The 19981-nt window shown below is 36.4% G+C and overlaps 1 protein-coding gene across 2 annotated transcripts in view; it reads left to right on the forward strand.

Annotated features, from left to right (window-relative positions):
- Positions 1-1282: 1282 nt before the first annotated feature.
- Positions 1283-19981, forward strand: part of LOC127108486 (ribonuclease II, chloroplastic/mitochondrial) — a 32137-nt gene continuing 13438 nt past the window's right edge. For both annotated transcript variants that reach the window (XR_007796050.1, XM_051045961.1), the window contains exons 1-11: positions 1283-1645; positions 9156-9312; positions 9446-9559; positions 9647-9724; positions 9795-9926; positions 11328-11549; positions 12180-12362; positions 12757-12819; positions 12925-13031; positions 13112-13261; positions 16237-16396. Coding sequence is in view for 1 of the 2 variants with exons in the window: in XM_051045961.1 (XP_050901918.1) it covers positions 1395-1645; positions 9156-9312; positions 9446-9559; positions 9647-9724; positions 9795-9926; positions 11328-11549; positions 12180-12362; positions 12757-12819; positions 12925-13031; positions 13112-13261; positions 16237-16396 (1617 nt within the window). In the remaining variant the exon portion in view is untranslated. The remainder of the gene's footprint in view (positions 1646-9155; positions 9313-9445; positions 9560-9646; positions 9725-9794; positions 9927-11327; positions 11550-12179; positions 12363-12756; positions 12820-12924; positions 13032-13111; positions 13262-16236; positions 16397-19981) is intronic.

The raw sequence follows: 19981 nt of genomic DNA on the forward strand, positions 1-19981 counted from the left end.
CATGAACAAAGTTGACTTTAGCCATGTGGCATGCCACATCAACATCTTGCCACACAGTCACTACCACGTGTATGCCCAATCACAAAAAACTTCCACGTGACACGCCACGTCAGTTTCTGTTAACGGACGTTAACAGGAGGGACCAAAAGTGTGGACGAAAAATATTAGGAGAACTATTCTTTAAATAAAACTTTTTGAGGGACTAAAAATAAAAATGACAATATTTATGAATATCAAAAACTTATTTAACCAAGACATTAAATGACCACCATCCATCGAAGTTTTAAATAAATTTGCTTAAAAAAATCCAAATCCACGTAATTACATAAGGGTATCATATCAGAAAACTCATCTCCATGTATAATTAGAAAATAATATTGATATGGTGATTAAATTATTCTAAATTAAAAGTGGCTTTGCCAAACATATAATTAGAAAGTAAAATAAAATAATATTGCCACATTCTATAGATCATCCGAATCACAAGAGAAAAAGATATGAGATTTAGTTTGGTTGACTTTTAGAAATAAAACCGAACCAAATCAAATTAAACAAATACGGTTTTGTATGATTCAGTTGGTTCAATTTTTTATAATTTTTTATTGAGTCATTCATATACATATAATGAACAAAGTAATTTTAATTTTTTTGTCATTTATACATTATTAAATAACAATAAAATTCATCATATTTAGATAACAACTTTTTATTTAATATATAAAAATCGGATTAGAGAAAAGTGAAATAATAAACATAAAAAATAGCATAAAACAATTTAAAAAAATTAGAATGAAACAAAAAAATAAATAGAGGAGATCAGAGTTTAGTGTAGATAAAAAAGAAAGAACATAAAAAAAAAGGAGACATTAGAGAAAAAATGTGCAACAAAAATGAAATTGGAAAAGAGAAGAGTACCCTAAAAATGAGAAAATGAAAAAAATATGTAAGAGAATATAAATTATAGAAGTAGAGACAAGATATATCAGATAAAGTTGCGATACTTATAGAAGAGATTTGAAAAATATAAAATAAAAACCTTAAGTATAAGGTTAAAACATAATAGATTTGAATTTGTGTTGGATGTGAGGTAAATGAAATTTAAATTGTAAATAATACAATTTAAAACCGTTTAATTCAATTTGCAAAATATAAATATTAAAAAAAATTAATTGTATAATTTTATAAAGAAAATTAACTCAAATACAATTTATTATAATTTTTAATTTAATTTAATTCAATTCGATTTGTGATATTTTATTGACCGGTATGATTTTTAGCCTCCTAATCTATCACACACAAGGAGACAAACCCGCCCAAATTATCATCAACTTCTTTATCTTACCCTCACTCACCGCCACCGCTCCAATGATCATCTAAAACCTTCGTTCTTACCAATGTCCATTCGAGCAGTTAACACCCGCTCCTTCTTCCTCCCTTCTCCTCCTTCTCTCTCCTCCGTTCCCCGCTTTTTCTCCGCCTACCGCCGTCTCCCCGCCGTCCGCTTCCATCCTCCCACCTCCCCTTGTTATGGCTGCCGTACTCAAAGACGCTCCATCCAAAGCCTCTTCGAAAGCGTCATGGAAGAACTCAAAGCCATACGCAAAAGCCGCAAAAAAATCGTATCCGTTAATGCTTCATCTTCCAAGTACGTTTTTCTTTCCTTTTCATTTGTAAAAACACCTTAGATATTCAATTTCAATTTGCTACAAGAAACGCGTGTTGTAGGATTCGGGAGTTGAAATCATTTGCTCAGTTGTAATTTAGAGTTCCTAAGTTTTGACTGTGCAATTTAGTTTTTAGACTATGCTTTGTCGAATTGTGGTTAAATTAGATCAATTAATCACTTCATTGAGAGTCCTACATCGGATAGTGATATATGGCCTGAAATTAGATAGTGATTATGTCCATGTTAGAGTAAAAAACTTCGTTAAGCACTTATTATACAAGCACTCGTCATATCAGATAATTGCTTATAATGAGCTGTATTTATAACACAGTTAAATAAAGTAATTTTGTTTTCATTTAAGCTGTAACTTGTTCATAAGCTATATCCTGGAGAGCTTGTGAAACTGAAAACAATTTGCTGACATTATCAAAAGTTGTTTTCAATAAACTCTCCCAAATTGTCTCCCAAATGCTTATGCCAGTGGATATGCTCAAATAAGCCAATCAAAGTAGGCTGTTTTAATGGTTAGCTTATTTGACATCTATTCATCATATAAGAGTTTGTTTATAAAGAGAGAATGAGGGTAAGCAATATAGTCAAATATAGTCAAGCACGAGATCTTAAGTAGGACCGGTTGGCTTGTGAAAAATCGTAAAATTCGGATGGTTAGCACAACACGTAAGATCCCACCGAAGGGAAAAATAATAATTTTCATATATTTATATACACACACGGACACAAAATAACCTATAAATCACAACATTCAACCAATTTAGATAATAACTCATAACCATCATTGCATAACTTAATAACTTAATAAGTTAAAAACACATAATCATTATATTCAAAAGACTAACTTCAAAATAAGTAGCTCAAAATAATTGAAATAATAAGAATCGGGTTTTCATTTAAAAAACACGATCCTGTTTCACAGTCCAAAAAAAAGGCCAAGCTATTTTTTTACGATCTTATTTAAAAAAGTTAAATCTTGACCACGCCAGTGACGAAAAAAGATCTTTCTCCGATTGTAGCACTATTAGACAACCTCAACACGTAAAATCTTAAGATCCAACACTCAAGCTTTACTACACTGGGTAAGTTTTATATATGTTCCGTTTAAGCACTCACTGCATTTATAAGCTACGGAGCACTCACACTATCACACATAGACGGACAATAGACACAAAACTTATAGTCGCCCATGTAAATTTAAGAAAATAGAAGTGATTAAATGTATCTACATGTGTTAGGATTGTATTGGATATCAGACACACCTTCAACCATTAGGTTTTGTTTGCGAGTTAGGTTTTAGATTGGACATAAAAGCTATTTTTATAAGTAGTTCAAAGCACTGCTTATGTTATTGTTTTAATTTGCAGCAAAGGTTTTGGAGGTCTTTGTAACATCACCGTGACAGCAATTGCGGCCATATTTGTTAGTAATTTCGCATTATAGCAAGGATTGCAAACCAACCACAATTGCAATTCAAAATTTTGGCTTATTGCATAGAGAATAATATAAGAAGCTTTTATAAAGCCCTATAATAAAATTTTATAAGGGCTGTTTTTTTTATTTGAATTTTTTGTTGGAACTCTAACTATGTAATCTTAAAAATAACATACAAATACTTATACAGCGTCAACACGAGTTATTTGGAGGAAAAAGTAATGATATAAACAATTTGAAATTGACTATTTATTTTATTTTTTCCTCCATCTTTTGATTTTGCTATGAAAAGAAAGACAAGTAAAATTTTCATACAAGCCTAGATTTGGTAGCTTTCCCATTGCTTTAGTTACCGTTAAGAAATGCGATTGAGCCTAACTTAACTCTACAAAATCGGTTGATAGAGTGAGTATTGTCCCCACTTTTAAACACATGTCCAAGTCATATATTGTTCGATGTGGGATTCTTAACACCCCCTCACACTCAGGACTGGACATCTGGAACGTGGAAATAAATGGTAGGTGGTCCGTTAACGGAAACCATAGTAAGTGACCCACCGGATCTTAAACGAGACTCTGATACCATGTTAAGAAATGTGGTTGAGCCTAATTCAATCCTACAAAACCGGTTTGTAGAGTGAAGATTGCTCCCACTTATAAACACATCTTCATGCCATATATTATTCGATGTTGAAATACAAGAGACTAAGAGACATTTGAATAAACCGTGTGTTTTGAAAAACACTATGGAGACTTTATTATATATAAAGAGATTACATGATATAGTCGATGTGAGACTATTAGATTTATAAATATTCTTAACACTATATTTACAAATATCAACACTCCCCCTCAAGCTTGAGCATATAAGTCAAATGCACCAAACTTGTTACATATATAATTAGTTCTAGGGCTTCGCAGGGATTTTGTAAACACGTTTAATAATTGATCATTAGAGTTGACAAAGTTTGTAACAATGTCACCTGACTCGATTTTCTCTGACGAAGTGACAATCTATCTCAATATGTTTTGTCCTCTCATGGAAGATTGAATTTGAAGTAATGTGCAATGCAACTTGATTATCACAAATAAGTGTCATTGGTCTTGCTTCTTCGATTTGAAGTTCCTTGAGCAACTGTTTTAACCAAATAAGTTCACATGTTGCCATTGCCATGACCCTATACTCTGCCTCGGCGCTTGATCTTGCAACTACGTTTTGTTTCTTACTTTTCTAGGATATAAGGTTTCCTCTAACAAGTACACAATACCCAGAGGTGGATCGTCTATTGATCGGAAAAATAGCAAGTGTACTATTTTTACCGATGTAGTAATAAGGAGTTTTATTTCCAAGTATCCATCTCAGGGATTGCGTAGGAAATACTTATTTAACTTTGATTCTATCAGAACAAAAATATAATGGTTTGGTTGTTTTAGGAATTTCAGCAATAAAACAAAAGACAGTAAAAATGTAATTGATTAAGTTAAAGCATGCTAGGGGAAGTGGTTGATTTACCCAATTATGAATTCAGTTACGATTTCCTTAATACATATGAAACATTCAATTACCTAACCTCAGAATGTTCTTCCTTAAGTCCGTAAGGAAGAAACTATTAAACTACCAATTCTTACTCAAATGTCCATTCAATTAATCATTGGTTTTAATCATAAACAATATCAAGGTTTGCGGTGGTTTACAAAAGTTACTAGTCTTAGATGATGCAATCATAAACCTAATTGTGTGAAAACCCTAACAATCACAATCCTGTTATTGATAGTCATAGATCAATTTGTATTTGTCCGATACAAAAGCATAATAACATCACACAATTGAATTGAAATAAGTAACATAGTAATAAGGAAATTATTTGTTCAAATTCATAACATACGATCAAATCAGGACCACCCCCCTAACATAGGGGGTTTAGCCTCTCATAGTAGTAAACGAAATCATAGTATGAAAATTAGACATTACAAAGAACTAGGAGAATTGGATCTTCAATGGTCGGAACCCTTGAATCTCGCCGTCTTCAAATCCTCCGTTTTCGCTATCTTCTCAATGCCGTGTTTTCTTTCGTACGTCAAAAAGTGTTCTCTCCTTTCTCTTCCAAGCCTTCTTATAGCTTCAGATGAATCTCTTCCCAGCAAAAGGTCCAAACTACCCTTAATGAGCAGAATAGGTTCACAAAGCAAAAGTTGGGGTTTCCAAGCCGCACCCAACAACACGGGCCGTGTGTGTACACACGGGTGCCCATGTTGCTCTCCATAATAATTATCTTCAAAACAAGCTACAGAGGCAACAACACGGGCCGTGTTCCTCCACACGGGTGCCCGTGTTAATGCACTGTTTTAAACAACACGGCCGTGTGTCACCACATGGGTGCCCGTGTTGATCTCTGTTTTTCTTCTCCCATTTTGCTCTGCCTGACCAACAACACGGGCAGTGTTGTAGCACACGGGTGCCCGTGTTGACCTGCTGTCTCTTCATATTTTTGCCTTTCTGAGTATCCATAACTTCACTATTAATGCTTTTAAACCTGTGCAATGGCCTGTAACAATAACACTACCAAACGAAGCGTAAAAGAGATCTTTTTTTTGACATAAACTTGTAATCAAATGCAATGCGATACCAAACCAACAAAACATGATAAATGCCTCTGAAGCAACTATAAACAAACATAAATCTTACCAAAGTGATGAAAATATGTCGGATTAACGGTGGGAATTCAATGGAAATGGTGACCGATCATCTATCCATGGGTGACCCTGCCCAATTAGCATCAGAGTATCCAACTATCTGAGTATGTCCTTTATTTTCATACACTAGACCTTTTTCTGGAGCACATTTGATGTATCTCAGAATCCAGATACATCATCCATGTGTTCCTGACAAGGGGAATTTAAGAACCGACTTACCACACTAGATGGAAAAGAAATATAATTCAACTTTCCAACCAATCTCTTATACCTTCCTGAGTTAGATAGAGAGAGACTCCCCTGATTGGATAGTAGTTTGACACTTGGATCCATAGGAGTATTAGCTGATTTAACATTCAACAAACCTGTTTCTTCCAAAATATCCATAGCATATTTCCGCTGAGAAATCACTAAACCATCTTTAGATTGAGCTACCTCAATACCCAAGAAATAGCGAAGTTTACCAAGATCTTTTGTCTGAAATTGATTCAAGAGACGTTGTTTTAACTGGAGTACACCCTGCTGATCATTATCAGTTATGACAATATCATTTACATATACAATAAGATAAATACACCCTTGGACTGAGTGGCGATAAAAAACAGAATGGTTAGCTTCACTACGGACCATACCAAACAGTTGTACTACAATGCTGAATCTGTTGAACCAAGCTCTCGGAGATTACTTAAGACCATAAAGAAACCTGTGTAACCTACACACCATATTCGATGACTCCCCCTGAGCAACAAACCCAGGTGGTTGCTCCATATATACTTCCTCTTCAAGATCACCATGTAACAAAGTATTTTTGATGTCAAGTTGATGAAGAGGTCAATGTTGAATGGCTGCGATGGCTAGAAGAAGTCTAACAGATGCCATCTTGGCTACAGGTGAGAAGGTATCACTATAATCTAATCCAAAAATCTGAGTGTATCCTTTGACTACCAAATGAGCTTTAAATCGTTCAATTTTACCATCTGGACCAACCTTTACTATAAAAAGCTAACGACAACCTACTAAAGATTTTCCATGGGGTAGAGGAACCAGTTCCCAGGTACCACTGCTTTGAAGAACACACATTTCATCAATCATTGCTTGCCTCAACTCAGAGTGAGATAATACTTCACCTGGAGTTTTAGGAATAGAAATAGATGACAAAGAAGACAAATAAGTATACTGCAAAGGGGAAAGACGATGATAACATAAATCAATATAATGTGGAGAAGGATTTCGTGTTTGACGTATATATTTTCGAAGGGCAATCGAAAGATCAGACTCAGGTTGCAGGATCAAATCCAGTGATGGTGGAGGTGTCGAAGGAGAGTCTGCAATGGTCTCAGGGACAAGTATGACCTTGCGGACAGGGACGACAGACGTTGGGTGACGACGTTGATATGTTTGAAGTGGTCGAGAAGTGAGGGGGTTAGGAGACCTAGACTGATGGGGTATAATGGTAGGCGGGACATTAATAACTGCCGAAAAAGGTGTGAGAGTACTTTCTTGAATGAGTTTTGGAGTTACGTGACTGAACTCGAAATATGGAACGAACTCGAAGAAGGTAACATCGGCCAATACGAGGTATCATTGTAGAGTATGTGAACAACAACGATAACCTTTTTGGGATCGATGATAACCAAGAAAGACATACTTTAGTGATCGAGCTGATAGTTTATCAAGACCAGGAGAGAGATTGTGTACAAAACATGTGGACCCGAAGGCTCGGGGAGGAATTGAGAAAAAAGATTGAATGAGGGATTTTATTGTTAAGGACAGATGAGGGCATGCGATTTATAAGGTAATATGCCGTTAGCACAGCATCCCCCCAAAACCGAAGTGGAACATTATCATGGAGAAGTAGTGTATGAGTGGTTTCTACGAGATGCCGATTTTTGCGTTCGGCTATCCCGTTTTGTTGAGGTGTGTGAGGGCAAGATGTTTGATGAAGAATACCATTGCGTGACATAAAATTTTGAAATTGTTGGGACAAATATTCACGGGCATTGTCACTTCTTAAGGTACGGATAGACACACCGAATTGAGTTTTTATTTCTTGATAGAATTGTTCAAAAATAGAAAATAATTCAGATCTATTATTCATTAAAAATAACCACGTGCAACGTGAAAAATCATCAATAAAGATGACAAAATACCTAGACTCAAGAGTAGAGACAGTACGCGAGGGATCCTAAACATCGGTCTGAACTAAAGCAAAAAGGGACGAAGCTCGTTTATTGACTCGATTGGAAAACTGACCACGAGTGTGTTTCCCTAGCTGCCACGACTCACACTGTAAATTAGACACCTTCAATAAATTTGACACCAACTTATGTAGTTTGGAAAGACTGTGATGACCAAACTGAGCATGGATAGTGTGTGGAGAGTCTTTGGTTAAGTATGTCTGAGATGACACTGAGAGATAATAAAGGTCTTGAGACTCACATCCGACGTCAATCGTCTGTCCCGAACTCCGATCCTGCAGGGTAACATTATTGTTAGTGAATGTGACACTACAATCAAGAAAGCGAGTTAAACGACTGGCTGAAAATAAATTAAATGGACAATTAGGTACATAGAGGACAGAAGTAACATAGAGAGAATGTAGAATTTAAACCGTACCAATCCCTTCGGGTCGGGTTTGAGAGCCATTGCCAGAAGTTATAGTAGGTAAGAAACCAGATGTAGAGAGGGAAGAGAAAAGATTTTTATTATCGGTAACATGATCAGGCGCACCAGAATCAAGGATCCAAGGTCCAGGAGAAGATGATTGAGAAAGACAAGTAGATAAATTACAAGTGTGTGCTACCGAAGTAGTAGAATCTAAGTTCTGATAATTCTGATACCACCTGAGGAGATCATCGTACTTTGGCGTAAAGTTATGAGGAGTAGCCATGAGTATCTGAAGAGAGAAAATATCATGCGAACCAGGTGAAAAAGGCTCTAGTTGAACTGGATCATAATCGGCAACAGCAGTGCGGTGGTGACTGGAGAATTTTAAAAATTGATGACAGAATGAGTCACGACAATGTATGGAATGCGCAAATCGGAATCATGACACGGTTTGTTTTAAAAAATTTCACCGGAAGACAGCGGGTCAACCGGGTGAAGCACGGTGAAGGGTTGTCTCTCAGTAGGCTCTGAATACCATGTTGAAATACAAGAGATTAAGAGATATTTGAATAAATCGTGTGTTTTGAAAAACACTACGGAGACTTTATTATATACAAAAAGATTACAACTGATTATATGATATAGTCGATGTGGGCTATTCGATATATAAATATTCTTAATACTATATTTGCAAATATCAACTGTTACTATCTTAATTTGTTTTTTTGTTTTTGTTTTGACAGGGCAGAACTGTTGAATGAAGAGCTTATTGAAGATAGACTTGTGAACCGTTCATTGGAAAAAGGTTTGCTTTTGGAATTCAAGAAAGATTCTGATAGAATATTGTTAGCAGTTGCTCAGAGACCTGATGGCAAGAAGAACTGGATGGTTTTAGATCAGGTTCTTGTTGAAACAGCATAATGCGGCATGTTTAATAGGTTGCTAGGTGTTTGGACCTATTGCATTGTTATTAAATGCTAGAAAGTTTTAGATTTTATGCAGTCTGACTGTATCTTGACTTTTTGTACTGAAGAATGGTGTCACTAGTTCCATCAAGCGGCAACAAGTGACATATATTGTTCCTGGTATATCCAATTTTGACCAAGCAGAGATCGCAGCCTTTGTTCAGAAAGCTCAGGACAACATGGTAAGTTTTACAATTGAATGGTAACAGATATCCCAAATTATAACTTTCTCTCCTGTCTGTATGTAAGTACTGGATTATATGATGCAGGACCCATCACTACTTGAATTTGCTTGGTCTGAGCTACTGGAAAAGAATAAGTCTGTGACAGTTGAAGAGATGGCTGAGGTAATCACGCCTTCTGGACTAGATGTCAAAGCATGTTTTTATATTCTTACATGAAATGCTTGTTTTGCAGATAATTTTTGGCAGTGTTGAGCCTCTTGAGAGATATTCTGCTCATCTCTTGCTATCAAAAGACGAAGTATACTTTACCGTAGTCGAGACTACAGGATTGCGTTGCGTTTATGGACCTCGACCAAATGAGCAGGTAGATGTATTACTTGCAAGTGTAGAGTATCTTAAAAAAATCAATGTTTCATTATGCATCTAAGTTAACTAATATATGCTCTCTGAGGACCGACGGTAATAAGTTAACAAAAGTTTATAAAAATACATACATACTTTACATACATGCATAATATTTGTTAAATGGCATTGATATATTTTTTTTATTAACATATAACATAACTATATGTGCATGTGAAAATAAATCCTTGCCAAAAGATACGTTTGATCATAACCAAAAGGCATAAACCCATATCTTTCTCTTATCCATATAAAAAATTGTTTTCTTTGTAAATGTATGTTAAACATGTATTTTTTTCCCTAACCAATATCAAGAAGTCACAAAATAACAATAGTCCTATTTAAAACAAGTCTTAAATTCTGTTTAATTGCTATCTATTTACTGTGCACCACCATCATCAAATGGATCTTGTACATCTCCCCTACTATCCCACAACCATGTTTCTCTTAGTTTGACATCCTCAAAACGAATGAAGGAGTAGTATGTACTATAATTTTGCTCGCAACCTGAAGAACAAAATTGTACAAGAACATTTTAAGACAAGTTTTTTGGAGTTTCTCCGGAAGTACCGGAGAAGTGTCCCAAACATATATGTTAATATTTTGTTCTAAAATTTTAAAATGTTGGAAGATATTGTGTTGATAAGTATTGAGGAGTATCATACACATACGAGTGTTGGATACGGCCTACAGGTGTGACATGCTATTTTAACAATTTTGGAGTATCTGGCCTTCATAGATAGACTTGCATTATTTTGGTTATTTTCACCTGTTTTGGGCTTTTTTTTTTTTGTAAATTGGGATACCAAAGCAGTATTTTGAAGCCAATTCTTATGACTGGTTGTTCATCAATCTGTCATCTATCAGCTGAACTTTAACTCAAGGTTTGAGGACCTACTCATTATGTAAACAAAAAGAATATAAACATTGTTATTGTGGTATCTTTGTCATATGAATCATTAGTTTCTTTGACACATCAGCTAATTTGGGGTTAAATTAGGCTTTGGCTTCTCTTTGTTGCAAAACATGTGGTCCTTTAAGGTGGTTTTCCTATAAATATGTTGAGGGAATGGGCAGTCTAGGTACAATGTTGTTTTGTCAAGGAGGCCTTGTTATTCTCCAAAATTTACTTGCAATCTCTCTGTTATTGTCATAGAAGTTAGAAATAGGGAAAATAGCTTTCAATAGTTAACAAGATGCATTGAGAGGCGTGTGCCAGAGGAAATTATATTCAATGCCACTGCTCTGGTCATTAGTTAAAATTTGTGTTCATGAAACTTTGTCTTTTGTTTTGTCTTGCTATTAATTTTACAAAGTCTAAGCAGAACAAAATTCCCCTTTTATTTTGTTTATAAAAAGGCAGGTTGAGGAGCGTATTCGTAGGAAGGTTGCAAAGGAGGCTGCTGAGAAAGAATTTCAGGAGTTTATTAAACTGTTGGGCTCTGCAAAATCAATGCCTTCGCAAGATAAACCTTCCAAATCTTCTTGGAAGGATGATGAGATAATTTGGAGCAGAATTAAGTCACTCGAAGCATACGCTATTGATGCTTGTAAAACTGATGAACAAATAAAAACAGCTGGGATGGTAACTTTTTCCCTCATAGTTTGTTTTGATTTATTGTTACATTTAGCAATTGGCGTGTCTTTGTGTGTGTAAATAATAAGAAACAATAGGACATGCCAACAACCACCACCATGTCTTATTCCATTAGGAGAGGTCACTTACACAGATCTGTTAATGCCACAAAGTCCTTATAAATAGTATGGAGGCATAAGAATGTAAGGAGGAGAATCCACAAATTAGATTCAGTAGTTTTTCTAATTGGAGTCATTGTACTGTATTTATGCTTAGGAAATTTGATCAAGTCCAAGCGTAGATTAAAACTTACCCCAATAGTTCCCTTTTCTTACAAAAAATAAAACTGCTTTCTACGATGAGAAAAACTGATCTTGATGGATTCAGTTGTCTTTTTACTTGGAGGATTAGTAGAAAAATCATGAAAGTTTAGTTGGAAGGGGTTGAAGGGTCATGTGGGTAGAACATCTAGAGGGTACGAGGGTCTTATGATGTTGGTTGATCCATGTAGTTGATCTCATCTAGTTAAAGCTTGGTTCTTATTGTAATAATACATCTCTAGATTGTAGGCTCTTATACATGTCACCAAAGTTGACTTTCTTGTTCTTCTAATAAGTTCACCCTCCACGCGTCTTTCAGATACTAAAGAAAATGGGTCTGGCAAAAACAACATCTTCAGCTGTAAATCTCTTGATAAATATTGGGTATTTTCCTGTACATGTCAATCTTGATTTGTTGAAGATGAGTATTCCCACTGATCACTTGGAAAAGATCACATCAGCTGCTCAAAGTCTGCTATCAGACTCATCTGATCCAGACGAGGTAATTTTTATTTGTTTGATTGCCTCATAATATTGGTCAAAATCATCTAACAGTTCCTAGGTCTGGGTTCTTCATTATGAATATGAGTGCCAATCTCCAACATTTCTAACAGTTAATCTCCAACATTTGTCTTTTTAAAAAAAATTCTGATATCCTACCCCTTTTTTAGTGTATGTGTGCCAATCTTATAGAAACCTGGATTAAGCAGATTCTTCCACTAAACACATGAACCATACGAGTTTTTGTTGTTTTATTTGCTATATAGCTGAACTCAAACTTTTCATACATCTTGATATTTTCCTTTTCTTCTGTAATTGCTTTGATTCCTCCAATGATTGCCTAGAGACATCTCAATATTTTTGCAGTTATATAATTAGTGTTTCACTATGTTTAGATTAACAGGAAGGACCTTACTAACCTGAAGGTTTACGCCATTGATGTTGATGAAGCTGATGAGGTGATCAATCAATCATTTTCTATTGGTTTTAATGAGATTCTTGCAAGTAGTGCTCCATTTATTTTAAGGCCCCTGGCATTTTATTAACTAACCAATAATATGTAGCTTGATGATGCTCTGAGTGCAACAAAGTTACAAGATGGTCGAATTAAAATTTGGATACATGTTGCAGACGCAACGAGATATGTTCAACCTGGAAGTATTGTGGATAGGTATGTTGTTGATGTTCACAGAGACATTTTATTAAATGTTTGGTGTCATGTTCTTTCTTAATGTACTTAATGGCACACAGGGAGGCTATGAGAAGAGGAACTTCTGTTTTTTTGCCCACCGCTACATATTCTATGTTTCCAGAAAATCTTGCCATGGGAGGTATGAGTTTGAGACAAGGGGAGCTTTGTAATGCTGTTACTGTATCAGTTGTGCTACATGACGATGGCAGGTAAACTTAAATTTGTCGATTGCATGTTGCGGGAAAAATTCACCCAATAACACATTTAGCACTATAACATGAAAATCCACTCAACCTTGCTATGTTGCTTATATTAATATTAATTTAATATTAAATTGAAGGAGAGAAAATATGGATAACCTAAATATTGTTTTTTATGATCCAAAAATGTATAGACATGAGTTACACTTTTATTGACTAATGTAAAAATATCCTATTAATAGCTATTCTAGAATTAAGGGAAATCTGAAAAACATGGAAATAAATCCTATTGTAAAAACTAAGTATAGTACAAATAAGCTGACATCAGGAGACATGCAGAATTGATAAGATGGGGGGAATAATATCTGTATAATAGTCAAGAAAAATGCATTTGCTTGCACTGGCTGACAATTTATATAGTCCTGGAGTAAGATCTTGTATAGACTAATGGAGCCAGAGACACAAGGTGAAATAGCTTAAAGAGGCTCTCCTTGAAACAACAGGGGATGGGGTACTTCACTCTTTAGAGAACATGATGACATTCTTTTTATTGGATAATCAGAAGTGAGCAAAACAACACCTTAGAATTTTACTGGTGTATTGACACCTATCAAAAGGGTACAAATAGTTTAATGGTATATGACACTGTTTTCTCTTTGAAATACCAATTTGTTGAGTAGCATACGGGAAACCAGTCATTCCATGAGATGTTATAAAAAACATAAAAAAAAATCTTTTGCATTGACTACTTGGAATGTGAATAGGATGCTCAAACTGAATTCAGATTTCATTACAGAAATTATGAAATATAGACTAACGAGAGATGTTTTTTTATTTGGAATGTCCACATTTGTCTTGAAACTCGTCAATGAGAGTAAAAAACACAAACACTACTACTCTCTCCGTCCCACAATGAGTGACCCATTTGGAATAAAAAAGTATCCCAAAATGAATGATCCATTTCAATTTTTCAATGTACTTTGCAATTTTACCCTTTAATTAATATTATTTTTATCATTCACAATACTTGGTAAGAGATACTTTAGTAAAAATATCATTCTCTCTTTTTCATTTATTCATTTTTCATAATCTGTATGAAATGGTCAACTTGATCACTCATTGTGGGACGGAGGGAGTAACACACAACTACACATCAGAATGAACAAAAGAGTGTTTGCTTGACGATCAGCTTTGCTTAGAAAGGTATCCCTAACAAGTTTATCAGGTTGATATGATTCACACACCAAAGTTTCTAAAGACTCTAAATGAGCAAGATTGCGAACTGTTTTCTTCAATTTATTTAGATTGGGATAACCTATGCACTTGGAGATCTGCAATAGGGCAAACAACAAAAGGATGTAGGCTTAAATATTAGAGACCATGTGATTCATATTCCACAACATACCAATCGTCTATCTTGTGTACAGGAAGAGTTGGTAGTAAAAGTGTAGAAAAATCAAAAGTACAAATGAGTTATTGGCTGGAACTAAATTAAAGGATCAATCAGGCACAAAAGATCAAAATTTAAAGATAATGAAGGAAAGGGGATGGCTTGATCAATGCCCACAACTTTTTCTTTAGAACCATCAACAAGGGTGATGTGGTGTGAGTGCTTGAGTTGTAATATCGAGAAAAGTTAGGAATTTTTAGCTATGCAGAAGCACTAGAATCCAAAATCCAAGACCAAAAGGAATCACAAGTAAGAGACAAACCATAAAACTACCTCACCTGTGAATACTACACCAGTTGAAGTTAGCTGAGCTGTCTTGGATTAGAGATACATTTCATGTTCAACGTTGGACAAATTATTATGGCTTACGGTGCTTGCTAGAATTGGTTTTTTAGAAGTAGATGAATAAGAGGAAGGAACATATACAGACTTGTTAGGGAGTTCAATCAACTGGTAAGTGGTAACGGTTTGTCTTGGGTGTGTTTCATATGATTTTGTATATGCTATAAGCTGTTTCTATAATATATCTTGAAAAAATTGTGAAAATTCGTTGCAAAAAGTTTATGGAAAATGTCATAAACTATACTTATAAATTCTCCCAAACAGTTCCAAAAACTTATGCCAGTAGATAAGCTCAGAAAAGCTAATGCAAGCAGGCCCTAAGTCTACAACCTCTTCTGCCATTACTTTGATCACAACTTCAACCTCCATGGCATCTTTAGATAGACAGAGGATCTTGAACCTGGTTGAGAGATATCCAACTTCTAGCACAGAAACTGGATAATGGGCATACATTAAACAACCAATGAAATCTTTCGCTGTGTATACATTGAGATTTATCAAACTTTGGTTTTGGATAGATTAAAATTCTTTAAGGTCATTAAGGATAAACATCATACATACACTTCACATTACTAAGCTTGTCTTGTTCTCCATCTTGGTGAGATCACCACGATTAAAAATTAACTCGCCTCATAATTGGTCGAGTGTGCTCTATTCAAATACTTTTGGAAATCATGACCAGTCATATGAAGTGTAAACTGCACCGCAAAACGTAGACTACACACCATGAGTTTTCTTCCACATATCATAGAATTGGATAGGGTAGGATGTCTTCTAAGTACGAAATTGAAGCAATAATTAGATTTTACCAAGTCCACAAGATGTGAGCTCTGATACTAGCTTACCAGAAGGAGTGGAATTTCTACCTCATGCGTGAGAGAGTCATTCCCAGCTCTGTAAATTTGTAATCATGTTACAATTTGAATCCCTTAACTATAGGGAATTTAAATCATCTAATACAGCCTAGAATGTTCCCTAATTTACTAATTACAAAGAGAAAAGGTATACAAAGAAAGAGGGAAGAGGAGAATTATTGTGTACAGAAAATATATACAAGGAAAAGGAATATTTACACAGGATACGAAGAAAGTAGGAAATGATAAAACTTTGAAAGTCTCAACAATAATAACATCTATGATTATTAATTTTAGAGATGGCCTTCTATTAATAATATTCCTTGTGCATTTAACAGCATTGCAGAATGTTCAGTGTTCAACTCCGTGATTAAACCAACATACATGCTAACATATGAGAGTGCATCAGAGTTACTCCATTTGAACCTTGAAGAGGAGGTTGAACTTAGAATTTTGTCTGAGGCTGCAAATCTTCGGTTAAAATGGCGTCGCCAGCAGGTAGATTGTTTCTTTTTAAATTTTTGATCATAAATTTTATGTTTTTAATGTACTTGTGGTTTTTCTTCAGCTCTTTTTATAAGAGGAGGTGCTTCTTAGGTCTGCTTTTTTTTTTGTTTTTGTTATTGAAGAGGCCAAAAGGCCAAAATTACATTAGAACTGTTCTTTTCCTATACACACTGATAGGAATGAATCGGACCCCACAAGTGATGATGGGGATGTGTTAGTTAACAAAGATAATTTTGGGCCTAAACAGTGGAGGGTATATGTGAGAAAGAATAAGAAAGGCCCAGTTAATTAGTATTCTCCAAATAAATAGGAGTCTTAGTTAGTTTGTTAGTATTTCCAAATAAATAGGAGTTAGTTATTATTCCCCATATAAATAGGAGTGTATGGGGCAGTAGCTAAGCATGCAATTATTTTTCTGTTTTTCATATTAGGGTTTGGGCAGTGAGAGAATTGTTTTCTCTAACTGAGGAGCAGTAGCTCTGGAACTTCCTTGTTATTTTCATATTCATTAATAAAATAATTTCCTCCATTCTATTCTACCTTTCCTCTGTTCTATCAATTGGTCCGACCTGCTGTGTTCATGCAAACCAGAATGGCAGAGAGAATTACTGCAGTTGAGGAACGTTTGGGACGTGTCGAAACTAGTATTGAGGATTTGCGTACTTTCATTGCGGCGGAGATTCAACGGGCGATGGTGAACCGTGAATCACCTCAGTCAAGCGGTACAACGGTTACCTCACCGTTGGATGAGTTTCGTTTGTCCGCAAAGAAGGTGGAGTTGCCAGCATTTACCGGCGACGATCCGGTGGCGTGGATCACTCGTGCTGAGACATACTTTGAAGTCCAAAGAATCTCTCAGGATGTTCGTATTCAGTTGACAAAGTTAAGCATGGAAGGCCCTACTATCCATTGGTTTAACCTATGGCGTGATTCAACAGAGGAATTGTCATGGGAGAACCTCTGTGAAGCAATGATGGCAAGATTTGGAGGAGGGCGTTTGGAGAACCCCTTCGAAGAACTCAAGGATTTGAAGCAATCGGAGACGGTGGAGGATTACATCGCCGAATTTGAATTGTGTTCATCTCAGTGTGGAAGGTTACCAGAACAACAATTTCTGGGCTATTTTATTGGTGGTTTACGTCACGACATCCGTTCTCGGGTAAGAACATTCAAGCCGCACAACCGGTATGTGGCGATGCAATTGGCACGTGATGTGGAACGTGAATTTGCTGAAAATTCAGGTCATGGATCTGGTTCACGTTACAAACCGGGTCATGGCTCTTGGACTAAATCTCAAAAATCTAATTGGGCTTTTCGCGAAGGGGAAGGAAAGGGATCTGCAATTCAGACCCAGACAAATAACTATTTGGGCAAAACGCGGACTGGTTCGGGTTCAGGATCTCAAACCGGGTCAACGCGCCCTACTAATTCTACAACATCTTCTCGCCCAAATTTAGGTGACAATTTGCGCCGTCATTCTCGTGGTGTCCGCCATCTACCAAGTGCAGAGGTTAATGAGCGTCGTGCGAAAGGACTCTGTTTTCGTTGCAACGAACGATGGGATCCTCTCCATCAATGTGCAACAAAACAGTTACGATTGATTATCTTGGGGGATGGTGAAATTGTCAACGATGAAGGAGAGATTGTCGTGTTAGAGGCTGAGTCGGAAGAAGAGCTCACACAAGAGGAAGTAGAATGTAAAACTATGGGACTGTTTGGTGTATCCACTAATCTAAACCAGGTCCGGACGATGAAATTGGAGGGATGTTTACAAGGTGCATCTATTCTGGTTCTTATTGACAGTGGAGCCACACATAATTTCATATCTCCTAAAGTGGTGGAAACCCTCGGATTGCCTATGGTGCCTTCTAATCCCTTGGGTGTTAAGTTAGGAGATGGTCACCGTGTCCTAACTAAGGGTAGATGCAATGGAATTCAGCTGAACGTGGGAGCGGTGCAGATTTGTTTTGATGCTTATGTACTGGAGTTAGGAGGTGTGGATTTGATTTTGGGAGTTGTGTGGCTGGAAACTTTGGGGAAGGTGACCATGGATTGGAAAGAAATGTCTATGGTGTTCAACCATAAGGGCAGTAAGGTGAAATTACTTGGTCAAGCTGTAGATGATACGATGGCTACATTCCAAAGCATCATCACTCCTTCTCGAATGATAGCAGGCTGTGAATGGCCTACCTTGATGGAGGTGTTAGGATCACCGCTGTCACGTGTCTCTGATCATCAGACTAAGGAGTTGGGAGGACTGTTGGATCGTTTTGTTATTGTGTTTAAAGAAATTCAAGGTCTTCCTCCGGCAAGAAACACTAGCCATTCAATTGAACTTTTACATGGTGCTGGTCCGGTAAGTGTGCGGCCTTATAGATATCCTCATTTACACAAGGATGAAATTGAAAAACAAATTCAGAGCCTAATGCAACAAGGGGTGGTGAGAAACAGCACCAGCGCTTTCTCTAGTCCCGTCATTTTGGTCAAGAAGAAGGATCAATCTTGGCGGATGTGTGTAGATTATCGGGCACTCAACAAGGTAACAATTCAAGACAAGTACCCTATTCCTGTTGTAGATGAATTGTTAGATGAGTTACATGGTTGTAGTTATTTCTCTAAGCTCGATCTTAAATCTGGTTATCATCAAATCCGTATGAAGGAAGAGGATATTCATAAAACGGCTTTTCGGACTCATGAGGGTCACTATGAGTTTTTGGTAATGCCGTTTGGCCTCACCAATGCTCCCGCAACCTTTCAATCGGTGATGAATGCAATTTTCAAGCCCTTCCTAAGGAAGTTTGTCCTGGTTTTTTTTGATGATATCCTTGTATACAGTAGGAGTTGGGCTGATCATTTGCAACACTTGGAGGTGGTTCTTAATATTCTGAAGCAGCATCAGTTTGTGGCAAACCGGAAGAAATGTACCTTCGGTCAGCACCAAGTGGAATATTTCGGCCATGTCATTTCCAAAGCAGGGGTTGCTGTTGATCCTGCCAAGGTTAGCAGTGTGTTACAATGGCCGATTCCTAAGAATGTTAAAGGAGTGCGAGGGTTTTTGGGGTTAACTGGTTATTACAGAAAGTTTATAGCCAACTATGGAAAAATTGCTAAACCCTTGACAGAATTGACAAAGAAGGATGGTTTTAGCTGGAATGCGGCAGCGGCTGAAGCTTTTGAGAAATTAAAAGTAGCTGTTACAACTGCCCCAGTTTTAGCCCTGCCTAATTTCAAGGTTCCATTTGAAATTGAATGTGATGCCTCAGGAAAAGGAGTTGGTGCAGTGCTGTTGCAATCAAAACATCCCATTGCATATTTTAGCAAGGCTTTTGCATCATCGAGGTTATCCAAATCTGCCTATGATAAGGAGTTAATGGCTTTAGTGTTAGCTATTCAACACTGGAGACATTATTTGTTAGGAAGGAGGTTTGTGGTTTATTCTGATCAAAAGAGCCTAAAACACTTGTTGCAACAACGGATTACTACGACAAATCAGCAAGAATGGATGGCTAAGTTGTTGGGTTTTGACTTCGAGGTGGTGTATAAGGTGGGAGTGGAAAATAAGGTGGCTGATGCTTT

This window comes from Lathyrus oleraceus, chromosome 7, assembly GCF_024323335.1.
Source record: "Lathyrus oleraceus cultivar Zhongwan6 chromosome 7, CAAS_Psat_ZW6_1.0, whole genome shotgun sequence".
NCBI classification, from domain to species: domain Eukaryota; kingdom Viridiplantae; phylum Streptophyta; class Magnoliopsida; order Fabales; family Fabaceae; genus Lathyrus; species Lathyrus oleraceus.